The 17,856-nt window shown below is 40.6% G+C and overlaps 2 protein-coding genes across 2 annotated transcripts; one reads left to right on the top strand and one right to left on the bottom strand.

The window, feature by feature from the left end:
• The first annotated feature begins 2,862 nt into the window (after window positions 1–2,862).
• Window positions 2,863–9,266, top strand: kpna7 (karyopherin alpha 7 (importin alpha 8)). The gene is made up of 12 exons (XM_012867006.3): window positions 2,863–3,005; window positions 3,093–3,227; window positions 3,299–3,381; window positions 5,975–6,143; window positions 6,236–6,335; window positions 6,422–6,504; window positions 6,595–6,681; window positions 6,762–6,938; window positions 7,049–7,282; window positions 8,644–8,826; window positions 8,898–9,044; window positions 9,125–9,266. Exons 1-12 carry the CDS (start codon window positions 2,937–2,939, stop codon window positions 9,176–9,178), a joined length of 1,521 nt encoding a protein of 506 aa, XP_012722460.2. The 5' UTR covers window positions 2,863–2,936; the 3' UTR covers window positions 9,179–9,266.
• A 2,899-nt stretch (window positions 9,267–12,165) lies between these two features.
• xpa (xeroderma pigmentosum, complementation group A) lies at window positions 12,166–15,889 on the bottom strand. Its single transcript, XM_012867000.3, has 5 exons — window positions 15,514–15,889; window positions 15,325–15,430; window positions 13,798–13,963; window positions 12,619–12,736; window positions 12,166–12,527 (listed from the first exon to the last, which is right to left on the bottom strand). Exons 1-5 carry the CDS (start codon window positions 15,794–15,796, stop codon window positions 12,373–12,375), a joined length of 828 nt encoding a protein of 275 aa, XP_012722454.1. The 5' UTR covers window positions 15,797–15,889; the 3' UTR covers window positions 12,166–12,372.
• Between the last annotated feature and the right edge of the window lie 1,967 nt (window positions 15,890–17,856).

Below are 17,856 nucleotides of genomic sequence, written 5' to 3'. Positions count from 1 at the left end.
TGACTCTTAAATTCCTAAGTGTGGGTTTTTCATGCAGGTGGGAGTGTATGAGAAGCCATAAACGTACACAATGGAATTTCCTACATTCACTTTACATTGTTCGAGTTCAGCTAATCAGCAGAGGCGGTTCACACCCTCCAGTGTGTCCCAGAGGAACCATGAGCGCTTCCAGGTTAAAGAGTCAGCATGCAACAAATGTACAGAGCTGACATGTCATCATCCTTTATGCTTAAGTGGCTGATTTGTGTTTCACACATAAAGTTTAAATAGTTAAAATATTTGGCCATTAAAAAAAAATCACTGCTAACAAGTTCCATTCAATTCAGTTTATGATAGGAGTACCATATCAGCACTTTAAATCATCTTGTTACTGAAAAGTGCTTTAGAAATAACTGTACCTTGCCTTGCCTTACCAACAAAAGTCATCTCAAGGCACATTGTATGAAAAGTTCAAAATTGAAAATTCATTTCCAATAAGTAAAATGTCTAAACTTGCAACTTTGCATCAAATATTGTCTTTAATTGAATTGTTTTCATGTAATTGTATGCTTTATGTAACAGAGTACCAGTGAAGAGAAATATATAAGCATTGGGGATTAGTTATAGATTATTTCTCTACCAGGAGACAAAAGACCTGTAGACTGTTTATTTTTGTCAAATTCTATTTCAAAACAGCCAAGTTTAATTAGGGTTGGATGGAGCTTATCTGTGAACAATAAATTTTCAGGTCTTGTGACGGATGCCCCGATGGGTTCACAACAATGACATCATAGGAAGATAAAGTATAAAACAATAGAAACAAATTTGATACAAAATGAAAACGATAACAAATCGGGAATAAAATACCAAAAAATAATAATCAAAAATTAATCCAAGGCGTACTTAATTGAAGTTGCAACAATTTCCCAAGAACTTAAATCAATGAAGTACTAATCTTCCCTTCTTCTTTTTTCTTTTTTTTCTTTTTTACTGGTGTTGAGGGCCAGGAAATACAGATGTGTCTTCAGAACTTACAATCCGCGTTTTCCTGTAATAGCAGTTTTCGTCTTGTCAAACAGGCCAGATTTTTGGAGTGCACAATTTACAGTTTTTGTGTCAACAGATTGAGTACCTGAGTCCTTCCTGAGACCACGGGCTTCATGGTTACTTCTCTGATTAATCCTTTCCTTGCATCACTGTCTGTTTAGGATGGCAGGCCAAGTTGTGGAACATTTCCAGTTGTGCCATTCGTGTCCAAATTTTGAATGATGGATTAAAAAGTTCTCCATGACAAATTTACAAATTTGAGTTATTGTTTTATACTTTGCTTTATACTTTGCTTTAAAACCCTCCACAACTTTATCCCTGACCCCTCTAATGTGGTCATTGGTCCTCAGGATTTAGTTTTTTTCCACTAATGTTCTCAAACATACCTCTGTGGAACAGGACAAAATATGGAAAGGTTCAGTCACAATGAATACTTTTACAAGGCCATAACTGACTCTCTACATGTGGTTATTTTTAAGTAGATAGTTTTAGCTGTCTTAGCTGTTTGCTATTTTCACTTGTTTCCTTTTTTTAGCTGTTTTTAAGAGATGTGAATAAAATAAAACCTTGAAATTTACTTCAATACTTCAGTAAATTTCCATTGGTTTTATGTAGATATCAGAACAGCAACTTTATTCACAAGATCCGTTTATATTGTTCATTAATTTCTCTAGAATTTGGATATCCTGAAAATTGCTACTTCATATATACCAACAACATAGGCAAACACATTTAGGTCAGTTATGCTGTGCTGCCATCTGCTGATCAGGATGAAACCAAAGCATTACCAGAGCATTTTTGGGCAAGAATTGCCCCAATCTTTAAGCGTTGTACCAGTCAGTAAACTGGTTTAAACTGTTGATATCAATTAAGACTAACAGAAAAAGAACTGACCGAAGCTTTCTTCTATGTAGAGCAAATAAAAAAAAAACAAATAGAAGGAAATAGTAGGACAGACTGCGGGCCGGTTCATGGCATCAATGCCTTCGTCTTGCAGGAACTGTTGACAAACTCTAGCCACATGAGGTCTAGCATTATCTTGCATTAGGAGGAACCCAGGGCCAACCACACCAGCATATAGTCTCACAATGGGTCTGAGGATCTCATCTCTGTACCTAATTGCAGTCAGACTTCTGTCCTGGAGGTTCTGGGCTCAACTCCCACAGACTGCCACTCTGGGACCCTGAGCAAGACCCTTAACCCCAGATTGCTCCCTGCGGGCGCTCACAATGGCAGTCCGCTGCTCCCCAAGGGGATGGGTTAAATGCAGAGAACAAATTTCATTGGAATGTATGTTGCAATGATAATAAAGATGATTATTATTATTATATGTGTGTGAATACAGTAACTGCTTGCAGTCTATGTGTTAAAATGCATATAGTTATTTTAATTTCTATTTTATTACAACTTGCTACAGTAATCGTGGTTTATGAAAATAGCAACTGATTGGTTAATCTGCACATCAGATCAACTGCAGACCAATCACTTTATCGCTAGCAGTGTTAGCTCCACCTACTGACTTTGATGGTTAAAGCTTAGTTAAAAAAAAAACATTTGATGACATGTTGCAACTAGTACTATGAAATAATGAAGTTGAAACAACACTGAAGAACTTTTTATTCCACATACAGAAAATGTTTTAGTGCTTTTTCACATTAAATAATTCATTTGAATTTTAAATGCTTATGGATTTGCTTTCTTAATAAAGTATATATTTTCTGTTTTATTTCAGTTTTTTATCAATTATGAAGTTGTGGCACTGTTGGATTTCCATACACTTGCGGGTAAATGATGACAATCAAGTCTTTATTGGACTCACCTGTGTCGTTGCTCTTGGTTATAACCTGGTGCTTCCTAATGCCGAAGTGTGCTGACTGACTAGAGTCAGCCGTTTTGACAGAGCCGCCAACATGCCCACAACCTCCATTGGCGGCGACGAGCGCATCTCCAAGTTTAAAAACAAGGGGAAAGATTTGGCAGTAAGTTATCTGTGATTTAATGAGGTGGTGATTTTTTTTTTTTTAGTTTTTTTTAAACATGGATTTTTAAAATGTAACTTGCTATAGAAACTGCGAGAGAAGCGGATCACCGAGTGCGTGGAGCTGCGCAAAGCACAGAAGGAGGAGAACTTCTTCAAGAGGAGAAACATTTCACTGTCTTCTCTTCCCGAAGATGAGGCTCTCTCACCCGAAAACGGCACGGTCAGTTCACACCACTGATTCTTCATCTGCATCCCCAGCCAGGGTGGTTTCCAACAGTCTTCATCACGCAGGTGAGCTTCAGGATCGAGGATATAATCCGAGACGTGAACTGTGACGACCGGCAAGCCCAGACCCGGGGATGCCAGGCAGCCAGGTGGGTTAATTGTGTTACCATTCTCCGCTCAGTTATTAACATAGTGGCCACTGACTGGTGGCCCGACTACTTCTCATTTGTGGTACCTGTTAGTAGAAGGGAGGTATTAAGCAAGTTGTACATTTTGTTCTCAAAGCCTGTGTGTTTTAAAAGCAGGGAGATTTGGCAAGCGTACAGATTTGAGTAAATGATAGGGGGACAAAATTCAAATAGGCAAAAAACTTCAGAGCTTCACATAGAAGCTTAGATAAACATGTCAGGTTTGAGTATCAAAAGTGTTGATGCATAACATTAAAGTATAATGACTTGCCAAATAAAAATTCCAAACAGTTCTTTATGATATTGTAAGCATGGTTATCTGAGTTTAGTCTGTGGTGACTCTAATCTGTCTCTTGCATGCTAGAGCTGCAAGACCATTATCCAAAAAATGTCAAGGCTTATTGCTTCATGCATGTTTATTTGTAAAGCGCTTTTCAGTAACAAGGCGTTAAAGTGATGTAGCCTACATGAAGGAAAAGACAAATGTGCAAAGAAAGGCACTAGTGATGGATGGAAAACATTAAAAGCAAGCGCATTGGAATAGTAGCAGCAGGACAAGATGCAGTATAAGACAAGTTGGACTACAAACTTCAACATTAATATTTAAAGGCAACAAACTGTTTTTTTTAACCCTGATTCAAATGAATTCAGGGTCACTTTTACAGTCCTCTGGGGGTTTGTTCCAGATAAGTGGAGCATAATAACTTCTCTGCGTTTGGTTCTGGGTATACAGGATAGACTTGAGCCAGAAGACCTTAATGGTCTGGAGGGTTGATGCACTGATGACAAATCTGTGATGCATTTAGGTGCTAAGCCATTCAGGGATTTATAGACTAATTGGAGTATTTTGAAGTCTACAGGGAGCCAGTGTAAGGACTTTAGAACTGGGGTGATGTTCTCTACTTTCTTAGTCTTCAGAACAGGAGCAGCTGCAGCATCCTGGGTCAAATCCAGCTGATTGTGGTTCTTCCACAATCTGCATTTTATATATGATTGCCATCAAACACCTTGACAAGAGCGGTCTCTGTAATGTGGCGAGCACGGAAACCTGAATGTGAACCATCAATGTGGCTAGTCATAGCTAACATTTAATAGCTGAAACTTTTTTTTTTTGTTTATTCTCCGAGTCAAATCAGACATGACAGGAAAAACTTTCTTAAAGAAAGCTGTGGGTAGAACATTTGGATGGCAGGAGGAACTTGGCTGATCCATTTCTTCTAAGCTTTTGTAGTTTATTTGGCTAAATTGAGACATTTTGCCAAGATCGGTTGTTGGAGACAGCTTTGGTTCTGATTAGCAAATTTGTTGCAGGCCCTGGTGGAGTTCAGAAGCCATTCAGGAGGGTTTGTTAACCTGGCAAATGAGGCATTAGTATTAAATGTTTCTGCTGATCTCAGATGAAAGATTCCTTTGTATATTTCAGTTGAAGGTTAAATCTGTACAGTCTCTTTATAGATGTCATAGTGAACCTGGAGTCTAGTCTTTCCCCACCTGCATTCAGCTTTTTTACACTCCTTTTTTTTCCCCACTTCTAACTCCTGGAGCACTTCTCCACAATTTTTTTTTTTCTTTTTTTTCCCCCCCTTTTTTTATCACTTCATCACTTTAATTCAGTCAATGATATCTGAAACTTTTGACTGAAGGTTATCTTCTACTTCCACTTTGTCCTGTAACTAATAAATTAGTAGAGTAAGCTTGGTTAAAGTTTTCAGTGGCATTGTCCTTTAAAGATGTGTGTTCTTGTGATGTCCCTTCGGCTAACTGAGTCACTGGAAATGATGATTTCAAAGATGGCAGAAAAGTGATCAGACAGGGCAACATCGGTTACATTGATCATGGAAATGTTTAGACTTACTGATGCTCAAGTCTGAAAGGTAGAGAGTGATGCTTACCTGTAGGGTCTGAGCCAACAGATGCGCTACTGTGGTTCAACTTGGTGATTATGGTTCTGACAAGTGTTGGTGTACAGTGCATCTTTTGTGCATGGCTTCAGGTTTTCTTATGTGGTTGGTTTTTATGTGAATTGCTTTTCTCAGGGAACACATGGGGCCCCAGAAAGCACTGTGGGGGAAGAAGGGAAGTGAGGGAGGTTCTTGATGCAGTGTTCTACTGGGAAGTCTTGCAATCAATGTACTGTAATTGTTACTTTTAAACAGATTCCATGTGAACATTATTGGTCACTTGCACCTTTTTTAGGGAAATGTTTCTGGTTTCCTTTCAGTGGAATCATAATCTATTACTAAAGTACTTTGGGAAATATTTGAGTTGTTTTGGGGTCCATATCCTCTCGGTATCAACCTGACCATCTGTAGGATGTGCTAGACTGTGCGTCTAACTCTTTGACTATGGGATGCATCTACGCATGGCCTCAAAGGCACAAAGACCAGGGCAGTGCTATTTTGGCAACAAAACAGGGACCAGAACAATATGACTAATTTTATTCCTGGTCAGTGTACAAATGGGGATCCAGTGAACTTGTAGACTTCATCCTGCCCAAGTCGCTGCATGTCATGAGGGGAAAAATCACTAGAACTTCCATTTGATCTTCCCTCAGAAAGCTGCTCTCTAAAGACCATGATCCTCCAATGAAGAAGATTGTTGATGCTGGTCTGCTGTCGCGGTTTGTGTCCTTCCTGTCGCTGGATGATGAGCCGACTCTGCAGTTTGAAGCAGCATGGGCTCTTACAAACATCGCTTCTGGAACATCTTGGCACACACAGCAGGTATCTAACAGCACTTGCAGAAACATCATTTGTATTTTTTTAAGTCATTATGGTTTATGAATGGCCATTTTAAGAGGACTGTTCCTCCTCAGGTGGTGAATCATGGAGCTATACCAGCTTTTATCAACTTGCTCACATCACCGATGTTGCACATTGTTGAACAGGCTGTCTGGGCTCTTGGAAACATTGCAGGTCAGACTGTTTCGCCATCATGCATGGACTCCTGAAGGAATTTAGGAAAAATTCTGCAATTACTTTAAAATAAAGCCTCTTTACAGGTGATGGTGCAGCTTATCGAGATGTCCTCATTGAGTGCAATGTCATCCCAGCCTTGCTGGCTCACATCTCCCCAGATGCACCAGTGAGTCAATCTTTTTCTTTAACAAATCTTAAGTTTTCACATGTGTTTGGATGCTGAACTCTAAAGTCCAAAAACTATGCATAATTGCAGGTTGGCTTCTTGCGGAACCTAACTTGGACATTGTCCAACTTGTGCCGAAACAAGAACCCATGTCCCCCAATGTCTGCAGTTAACCAGGTTTAAGAACTAGTCTGAAATTATATTGGCATCCAGTGTTTCTCTAAATGGGGAAAATTAACATGTTGTATTTTCTGCAGATGCTTCCTTCTCTGATGCAGTTGCTCCATCTCTCTGACAAGGACATCTTGTCTGACGCATGCTGGGCAATCTCTTACCTCTCAGATGGCAGTGATGACCGCATTGATGTAGTTGTGAAGACTGGTATTGTCCCACGACTGGTGGAGCTCATGAACAACAAGGAGCTCTGTGTTATGGTAACCTGAAACCTCTGAATTTATTTTAAATCAAACTCTAAACATTGAGTTTGAGGCCAATCCTGTTTCTCTGCATGTTGTCCCTGGCGTTCTCCTCATTTGACTTCTAGACCCCAGCTCTTCGCTCCATTGGGAACATCGTGAGTGGCTCTGACCTGCACACCCAGATGGCGATCGATGCTGGTGTTCTCAGTGTCCTACCAAACCTACTGAGGCACCCAAAACCCACTGTGCAGAAGGAGGCAGCTTGGGCTCTGTCAAACATTGCTGCAGGACCTTGTAAGCAAATCCAGCAGCTCATCACTTGCGGCCTTCTTCCTCCTCTTGTGGAAGTGCTCAAAAATGTAAGTAGCGTGCGCATCTATTGGTGTAATGATCTGTGTGTACATTTCTTGGTACTGATAAAGGTTCAATGATTTAATTTTTGGGTCTCCACTGTAGTGCAGTGCAAACAGGTTTGTTGGTACTGCAACACTTAAACAGCTGCGATGTGGGAGGGGGTAAAACTTATGTTCATGTTAAGAATTGACCGCCTCTAGCTGCAGTCACCCCAGGTTCTTTATCTGAAAGATGTGGTGTTTCCATTGTAGACTTCTGTAGTAACAAGACTCTTTAACCAGAAATAATTATTACTGGACTCACATAAACGATGCAAGACAGGTAGATTTCTGGACACCAGAGTGTCCAACTACCAGCCACATCAGCTTATATGGATGAACAAGGCCTGCTCAGATTGGTTGACTACTCCATGTTGTCTTGTGGGATCCACATCACTGATAGCCTGAGGGCTTGGCTTCAGGGAAGATGACTGTCCATGTGTTTGCATGGCAGATGTCATTGGGCTCCTTTCCCTGGTAACAGTCTTTTGCAGCCAAAGCCTTTTATCTCATAGTCTGTAACGGTGTCTAAAATGGATGTGTATGATCCCTGGAGGACCTGCTCTTTAGAAAACTTGTTTTCCTGAGCTGTCATTGGTGTAGCAATGCTGACCCCTACTGGCAAATTACTGACAGTTCATGAACAATGATGGGCAACCAGAAGCAACCTTTTTCTACCACAGCCTCAAAATGCAACAAAGGATGCAGAATATAACTTCAAATAAGAACTTGTTTGCATAAACTAGTATGTTGGCATGACCTGTGTGCAAAACTTGCGCTTTCAACCGATTTTGCAAGAAACTGTTAATGTCAAACCTCTGGAAACGAACCACTGTTGGGTTGGTTCTCTGGTGCCACTTTTCAATCGCTTAAGCAAAGCTTTTCTCTTCCTGACATCAACAATTCCTGCAGTATTTCACAATTGTCCTTGTTTTGGTATTTGACAATGGAGAGGAATTTTTTCAATATTACTACAAAGAATTTTTTTTTATTAGATTTATGATTGCATTCTTTACACTTCTGGTGAGGCTTCATCTAAAGGTGGCACAAAGAGAAATTGAAAGGCTGTTAAGGTCCTTGCTGACTAATAGAAATAAGTATTCGTTCTTCCTTCCAGAGGAAGTCCCTCCCTCAAGCGTAGAGAACATAATCTGGTAAAAGCAATTTGAAAAGAATGCAATTTGCAAAATGGTCTCAAATCTGAAACTGCACAATTATACACTTTTGCATACACACTGTAAAAAAATTTCTTTGGGAGTTTTTTCATGAACATATATTTCAAATCTGTTCTCTTGTATGCATTGAACAATTTTTCTCTATATCTAAAGGGAGACTTGAAGAGCCAAAGGGAAGCCGTTTGGGCAGTGACAAACTTCACCAGCGGGGGCAACGTTGAGCAGGTGGTCCAGCTTGTGAAAAGTGGAGCCTTGGAAGCAATAATTAAGCTGCTGAAGGTCAAGGATGCCAAAATCATCCTGGTCATACTGGAAGCGGTCAACAACATGTTTCTGGTGAATGGCAACTCTTATCAAATTTACTTTAATTTACTAAACAAGACTAATCGGCTTTGAAATCTCTTCAGGCTGCAGAGAAGCTTGGAGAAACCGAAAGGCTTTGTCTGTTTGTTGAACAGCTGGGAGGACTGGAACAGATTGAGATGCTGCAGAACCATGCAAATGAGATAGTGTACCAGGCTGCACACAACCTCATTCAGAAGTACTTCAGTGATGTAGGTATCTGCACATTTAAACTGGGAAATTCTGTCAGTCTGCTGTTGAGTAAATTTTCTTTTCTTTTATACATTTTTAGGGTGACCTTGAGGAAGTCCAGGTCGATGCAATGCAGAATGGATTTGTGTTTTAAGGCACCAGACTTGGACAAAACATTTAAATTTTAAATAAACTAATTTCTAATAAATTTGCTAAAAGTTAATAAACATGTTTACAATGTGTATGGTGGTGCTGATTCTATAAGGATTCAAACACAACATGCTTCCTTTTAATTTGAGATATTAATAGAAAGGACTGAATGGTTGACAGCATGTGGTGGTGGGGGGGGGGGGCAGCAGCAACTGTCAGCTGCAGTGCATAACTGTCAGTTTTGGGGCACTTTAAGTTCAGGGGGGGGGAAAAAACTACAGCTGCTGTGTGTGTGGGTTTTTTTTTTTTTTTTTTTTTTTTCCCCCCTCTTTAAAGTAGAACTGTTAGGGGGGGGGGGGGGGGAATGCCATTTAACTGTTTAATCATAACTTGCCACTAAAAACCAAAATGGTTTCTCACAAATAAAATATTTTGATCAACACATTCAGGGAAAGGATTTTACAACAGGTAGCATTTCTGTGTTGGTGCTTGTATTTGGCATAGTCTTTGTATTTTAGGCTGTTTATGGATTGAAGAGCTGTGGAGTACAAGGAGATAAAATGGGCCACAAATCAAAATCCTGCTGCAATACAACCACATGAATCACACTCATTCTGCCACTAATTAGGATGCTCTGTAGGAATAACTAACAAGTTGGTTGGTGTTGCAAAAAACATTTCATACTTTTTCATCTACTTGCAAGTCTTTTTACCTACATAAGTGAAATAATTCTGAAACTATATATAAAAAATATGGTGACATCACTATAATTACTAAAACACAATTGTAAGGTTTCATGAATGGATTTGTCAGCAGGAATGTTTCATAACTACCTTGTAAAACATACAATTATGTTTGACAGTCTTTCAATGTTTTACCCTTTTCTATCTATATTGGCTGAGCTCTAACAGCAACACCCGTCTGTGCCCTTTCATCCTCCAGACTTGAACTGGGTCAGAGCCTAGTAGCTGCATTTGTTTCCTAGTCAAAGCAAAGGAGCTAGTACTGCCATAACCCTTTTCTCGCACTAAAAGCACTCCTGAATCAGTCCTGTTACTTTTGGTGGGCTTTTTTTTTTTTTTTTTTTTTTTTTTTTTTTTTTTTTAAAGCCTGTTTCTGCTAGAGGCGTCTCTGTGCTAAAGGAGTCTTCCTCCCTACTGTCATTACATGCATGCTCAGTACAAGGGATTGGTGCAGTCAACACAATGCAAGTGACTCCATTGTGGCTATGCACTCTTTCAGATGGACTGAATGCTGCAAGTCACCGACCTGACTCAATCTGCTTGGTTTCCCAAAGGAGCCATAAGTGAAATCTCTCTGAACGCTATTCCAGCTTCAGTCACCACTTTTGCGTGCTGACGTAAGCCTGACATATTGCCTGCCGTTCCCATGGCTGGCAACAAGCCAGTAGTCCAATAGCGGCATCTAGTTAAGTTTTCACTTGCATGCCATGCCAGTCTCCTCATTCTTCTGCAGGTTGGTTCACTTTGGACTTGTCTCTGTAATATTTGGAGTCATACAACTCAGGCTGACTGCCATTATGAGCTTATCCTCCCAGTTGAGTGAAAATGGCTCTCTGCTGCAGTCCTTACTCATCACAGCCACATCCAGTTCCTGATTGGTTGTCTCAGCAAGACAAAAGTTCAGATTTTTCAACTCGTCACTTCACATCCATTTCAGGTGTTGCATTGCTCTGGCTTTGCTTTAATTGCCAAAATTATGCCTTTGGCTTCACTTTGTCGTATTGCACCTGTACATAGGGGTATCATGTAATGCACAACAAAAACAAACTTCATGCTGTTACCTGGCTGGAGGAGAAATGCTTGCTGAGTAAAACTGCAGCTGCGCCTGCTCTTGAAATGCTCTCCACTTTGGAAACACGAGGCCGTTGTTAATCCTAATTTTTGTCTCTTTCCTGATCTGATAACTTCTTTGCCAATTTTTTTTTTTTTTTTTGTGGTAATGGATCATGATCATAAGGTGATCAGTGGTATTTTATTGGGAGGGAGGGGCTAAGCCCTGAGTGGAATCTGTTCACATGGTTGCACATACAATTGCCCAGCTTTGTAAACACTAGAACAACACAGATGGCGAGTGTGATGTCGTACCATATTCCATCTAAAGCAATACCTTTGGTTTTTTACAAAAGTATTTCCATCTAAAATCATGAAATTTCACTTATTGCTCCTTTAAACTTAGTCTGTTGCTATGATTTCATAGCCTTGCGTTTCTAAAGTGCCCTGAGATCATCTAATAAAACTGGGGTCCACCAACTGTGGGTCTGGAGCCACAAATGACTCAACTTTCTCTGAAAATGATACAGAACAAACGGTTTTTAAATATAGGTCAAACTTTTTTTTCTGATTTTTACACAAATAAACATCTAGGAAGATGTATCCATCTTTTTGCAAAAGTGTTTAACCTAAAAATAAAGGGTAGTTCTTAAAAAAAAAAAAAAAAATTACATTTGATATTTATAAAGTTTTTTTTTTTTTTCAAAAGGTCGAATAACCCTCTTTTCTGCCCATTTTCCATCAACTTCCTGATGACTAAAGGCCTCTAGTGCCATAAAATGTAAAATGACTTGGCATGCATATATTCAGCGTCCCTTTGAAACCTTAAAAATCCAAGGAAACCAGAAGCCTTTAGAAGTCACCTGCTTGTAATCTAACAGTATAAATGCAGGTGTTTAGTGAAGGCTTGTTAAAACTTCCGTCAAACAGCATCATGAAGACCAAGGAACCCAGCAAGGGATAAATTTGCACAAACGTTTAAAGCAGACTGTTATGAAACAATATCCTAAACTTGAACGTTTGTGGTTGTAACCTGACATCATTTGGTAAAGTTCTAGAGGTTTGAATGCTTTTACAAGACATTGCATATGGACAGGCACCTCAGAGGTCAGATCACTTTCAGAAACTACTAGCAAGCACATGCTTGAAGCTTCTAAATGTTGTTAAAAATAAAATAAAAAATTAATGATGCACATTCAACAGTTTATTAGTTTTGCAAGTTTATTTCAAAAATGTGTAATTCGTATAAATATTCAGCTTCTATACAAACCTGCCGTGTTTCCAATTAAGATATTTTTAATGTTGTTTCAAGGGGTTTCAAATATCCTGAAATGCTTCTAGGCAGAAGCACCAATTATCTCGGTCCATTTGAGCAGAGTGTGTAAGAATGCACACGAGTAGATCTTTACATCTTCTCATAGGTGAGTTCATGTCCGCAGGTAGTGCAGGTTTTCTTGTAGAGGTCTTCCTCTGGGTCCACCACCTCCTCGGGTCCGTACTCGTGCTGGTGAGCGCTGGTGTTCTTGGTCCACATGCTGCTTCTCACTGCCCTGCGCAGCTCTGACACATTATGCACAAAACACATTAAACGTCACGCAAGTGGGAGGCGGTTCTACCCGTGAAAAACCTTTCCGTCAAGCAGGAAACCAACCTTTGACTTTTTTGTTGAAGCGCTTCTGTTTTTGGACCTCTTTGTTCTCCTCCCTCGTTTCTCTGGCCTCTTCCAGTGCTTCCTCTGAACCCCAAACCTCCATACACCTTTTCTCAACCTGAGGTACCCGGGAAAAAAACAACCCACATGATTATTCCAAACAAACACATTGTTACTCATCTATTTGTCTCCACATTTTTCAAGTCAAAATGTCCAGTTTTCTGTTTTATTTTTGCCCGTTTTGAAAGAGCAAAGAGGTCGCAAATTTATGGAGGATATGTATAAGAACTAATAGAAGTGAAGGACTGTGGAAAATTAATAAATGGAGGGAGTGACGAGATGGAAATATTGAAGCATGGGAAGGAGAATTAAAATGTTGATATTTTTCTATATCTTCATACTAACCTATACCTGGAAAATATATTAAAAAAAAATTTGCCATGAACCCTAACTGACCAGTGTCACAGGAATGATTGTTTTTGTTTAAGCCTTTTTAAAAACAGGGAACAAATGTGTTAATTTACTCCTGAATTTAGTTTGTGATCAAGGGTTAGTGGTATGAATCAAGGTTAAGGGTAGGGAAAAGTTTGGTCTTGCTTTTTTCTCCATACCTGGATGTGCTCACCATCACCCAAAGACTTCCTTACAACACATCTTGTTTTTCTGTTCATACTCAATCTAGCTTTGGTGTGATCTAAGATGGAGAAACTGTCCAACAATGAGAGGAGGGTAAGAATCATCTTACAGATTTTCTCCTGTCAGCAGAGCTGGAAAAAGGGACAATGAGAACCTTGATAAGATAAGAAGGTCTTGATTGGGCTGTGCTCCAGGCTGAGAGACTGATAGACCCAAAAGGTTTTCCTTTTGCCTTTAAAAACATTTCTTTTAAATAAAAGGCAGCTCTTTAGAGCACCAAATGTGTGAAAATCATGCATTTGAGCCTCAGAATTTCTCAAGTAGTTTGATTTTGTCTTTGATTATATCATGTTTCCTTGCTTTATGAACTTTATCAATCATCCAAATATATTAGTGTTATGACTTGGTTAGGACTGTGGATCAAAACCACCTTAAAAGATTAAAAGAAAGTATGGTTGCTTCAAGGTAAAGCATGAAGAAACGAGGAGCGGTACTGTTAATTAGTGGGATAAAATGTTCATCTCATCTGAGGAAGCTGATCACCTGTAGCAGAAGGTAGAGCTTCATATCCCCCCAGTGCGAGTTATGAGGGTTTTTCTTCAGTATAAACCTCAGAGGGGGCTCTCTCTTGTCGAGGTCGACGTCCTTCAGCAGGTAGCGCTGCTTGGCCTCCGTTCTGGAGATCAGCTTGTGCTTCTCCTCGTTGTCTCTAAAGAGGAACAAAGACGTTCGCCGTCACTTTGAACAACTCTGAGGTCATCCAACTCTCAGCTGGAGAGTTTATGAGGCAACATAGGAGTCAAATAAATATATGGGTAACAATGTGTTGATTAAATACAACTTTACTGATCAAATGCTATTAAGTCTCAGCCTAAATGCAGCTGCTCTATGAAGGCCTCTTGTGTTTGAGAACATTAGAGAACAAATATCATTGAAAAAGACCAAAGAACACAGCATGGTGGTCAGGAAAAAGTTTAAAGCAGAGCTAGGTTCTGAACCAGCATCCCAAAATAAACATCTGACATAGGGCTGTTCAAAATATAATCTAGAAATGAGCAGAATATGGCACAGCCGTGAACCTACCCAGACATACACATTCATCTGAACAGAGCTTTAATCAAAGAAGCAGCCAGAAGAGTTTCATTGTAACTTTGTAGAAGTTGCAGGGATTTATAGCCGTGGCTCTGAACTCCACAAATCAAATCATTATGGAAGTGGCAAGAGGAACGCAATTCAGCAAGAAAAGCCGCAGGAGTTTGCACGTCGCAAACGCCTCAAGATACGTAGCGGATGAAGCAAACGTTTAGAAGAAGGCGCTCTGGTCAGGTGAGACCAAAACATTCTTCATTTATTTTTGCCCACTTGCAAAAAGCTATGCGTGGGCAGAAAAAGCAACACTTCAGATCACCCTGAACACAACACGATGGGCCTGACGCGATAAATGTTGCTGGACGATAAAAAAAAAAAATTATATTATCACGATGAAATCATAACATTATCATTTGGAGACCTTTTTCCAGTAATATGATGACGGCATAAAAACAAAACTACATCCTGATGCACAGTACTGAAACCTTTTGTTATCCAGTCTGAGAGAGAGAGAAAGAGAGGAGAGGAAAGGACAAGGGGGGGAAGCAGGCACGCATATGCAAATGATCAAGCTTGATTAAAATGTATTATGTGCATAACTGATTTATTATTTGTCGTGACAGGCCTAGTTTCAGGTTTGATGGATAAATGTGGGGAAATGCTATTGAGAGTTTGGAAACGACTAGAGATTGACCTGCCTCCAGGACGACGACCCTAAACATAGAGCAGAGCTACAGAGGAATGGTGTAAACTCAGATCAAGGTGTATTCATGTGTTAAAATGGCCTAGTCAAAGTCCAGCGCTAGATCCAACAGATAATGTTTGGCGATACTTAAAAAAAAAAAATACTGTTCACGGTTGCTTATGTCAGATCTGACTGAGTTGGAGCGGGCTTTAAAGAACTGTCCAAATGTTCAGCCTAGAAATGCGTAAAGCTGCCAGAGAACCGCCTCAGGTGCGGGGATACGATAGAAAGTGTACCTGCATTTGTCGCACACGGACAGGTCAAAGCTGTTGCTGAGGAAAGAGTCCATGAAGGGTTTCTGGCAGTCATCACACAGCAGGTAGTCTGGCTCGATCACCGGAGCTGAGAACAGAAGCACAAGAGGAGATGTTAGGGGGAAACATGCCCGGACGCACACGCTGTAGTCCCAGCCTCCACGGACGCACCTGGCTGATGCACCACCTTCGTGGCTTTCCGCTCATCCTCTCCGTCCTCCTCCTCGTCGATAAAGAAACCAGCGCCGGAGTCGACCGTCTTGGAAACTTTGGCCGAGGTTGCTCCCTCCACGGCGGACAAAGGGCGGCTTGCCAACCGCGCCTGGCGGAGCATCAGCGCCCGCTGACGGTTCCTCTCGATTTTCGCCCGCATGGCGGCGGACAGCTCGGGCTTGGAGCTCTGGTCTGGCGGGGGACCGGCAGCATCCCTTCCCTCTGACTCGGACGGCTCCATGCTGCTCCCATGGACGGGACTCGGCTTCGTTTCAGCCCAGCATCGGACTGTTGTTATAAAACTGACAGCCGAGGGCTTCCGTTGTTTTTCCTAATCGTTTTAGTGCAACACTGCCACCTGTTGGCCCGGAGTTGAAACTGAACATGCTTTTAAAATGAGCACGCATGAGCCAAATTTACAGATTTTGCGATATTACAGCCACGAACTTCATTTTTCTTTCATTTGTGTTATTTTCTTTTATCCGTAGCTCATGCTATGGTGAGAAAATATACTCGCCATATTATTGGAATTGGCCTTTTGTGATTAAGTGTGTGAAAAACTTACATTAGTCATTTACTGGTTGTGTATGAACTGACACTTGACATTTACTGTGTGGTAGCACTTTGTAAGTGTTAGAAACCCTCTTTGCATTCCCAATCGTCTTAGAGCTGAGTGACTGATCAGTAGGACCTACTGCATCTTCAAGGCCTTCTCTCTTCTGTCAGCAGGTCTACTAAATATGTGCCTACCGACACTTACAGATACACTTTTTCTACATAACGAGTCTCGTCATTGGAATACAATACATTTGTATTGTCTTGGATGAACACTCCCCGAACAATAGGCTGGATTTAGGCACGCAGCACAATCTGATTGGCCGCCCTATGCAAATGCTGTGAGCAGGCCAGCCACAGCGCAGGTTCACTCTGGGGAGTGTACTAGGATAGAGTCCAACGCTGTACCGCTTTATGGCCAAAAAAAAATTTGACCTTGTCTTCTGGAAATTAAGACTCTGCTCTTTCCTTGGGCTGCCAACAAAAGAACTCAGTAGTGGGGGAAAAAAATAACTATATAAAAAGAAAATTCCTGTAATAGTCCCACAGAGGGGATTTTTTTTTTTTTTCTCGGCATACAACCCATCCCTTAGGAAGCAATGTGTTGCCACACTAAGTGGCGTGCAGGGAGGGAGCAATTTTTGGTCAAAGGTCTTGCTCAGGGACCCAGAATGACAGACTTTGAACCGGCAAACGTTGCAGCTTTTCCAAGAGACATAAACAGCTGGCTCCACTAAACACTAGGCCACCACTGACTCTATCTATCTATCTATCTATCTATCTATCTATCTATCTATCTATCTATCTATCTATCTATCTATCTATCTATCTATCTATCTATCTATCTATCTATCTATCTATCTATCTATCTATCTATCTATCTATCTATCTATCTAGACACATCACTCTAAACACCATCATGGTGTGTTTAGAGTGATGTGCAATGGTCAGGAAAAGAGATCAGTAGTTTTCTCTCAACATCACACCTTCTTCAAAATCTTCTAAATGCTTGCTGTCTCCCCTACATAGCTTGTAGCAAACTTTAGACAGGACGTCTCAAGGCTTTATTTCAACAATAGCTTTGTTATTGCTAGTCATCCACAAAGGGCGCATTTATGGTATCCACAGAGAAGAGTTGTCCTTTCAGTAGTTTATCCCACCTGAGTTATATCTGCAGCTCCTCTAGGAGTACCAGAAGTTTCTTGGCTACTTTTCCTCGCTCAGCTTGTCAGATTAGGTCATGACTTTGTAGGATTGCAGTCTTGCCATGCTCCTCCTATTCTGCCAGTTTGTGGTTGAGTTTAATGTTTCTGTACAGTTTCGTAGGGCACCTCATGTCTTGTTTGGTTTGTTTGAGAATGCATAAATTGCTTATAGAAAAAATTGGAATTAGCAAAACCTCAGCCTGGAAAGACTTTTCAACCTTTTTATGGATACGTAGGGGGGTCTTTCACATGAGAAGCTAATTGACAGGGTAACATACTCTTGTCTGTTCTGCTGTCCATTGGACGACAAGGACAGCTCATGTCCTTAGATGTCACTGAACAGGCATGTGGATAAAAAGGTGAACAGGTGAGTATTCTGGCTGTCCTCAGAGGTCCAGTTAATCTCTGCCCCATCGTGCCGATTATGGCAGCAGGCCACATATAACTCTGTAAGAAGCTTGTGTCAAAGTTAAGCTTCTGCACAAAACTTATAGATGACACTGCAATTCAGACTGATGACATGAGGAAGCTTAATTTATGC

Source organism: Fundulus heteroclitus, unplaced genomic scaffold (genome assembly GCF_011125445.2).
Source record: "Fundulus heteroclitus isolate FHET01 unplaced genomic scaffold, MU-UCD_Fhet_4.1 scaffold_74, whole genome shotgun sequence".
In the NCBI taxonomy this organism is placed as follows: domain Eukaryota; kingdom Metazoa; phylum Chordata; class Actinopteri; order Cyprinodontiformes; family Fundulidae; genus Fundulus; species Fundulus heteroclitus.
Note: the sequence above shows the minus strand (reverse complement) of the source record. Positions and strands in the feature narration are given on the sequence as shown.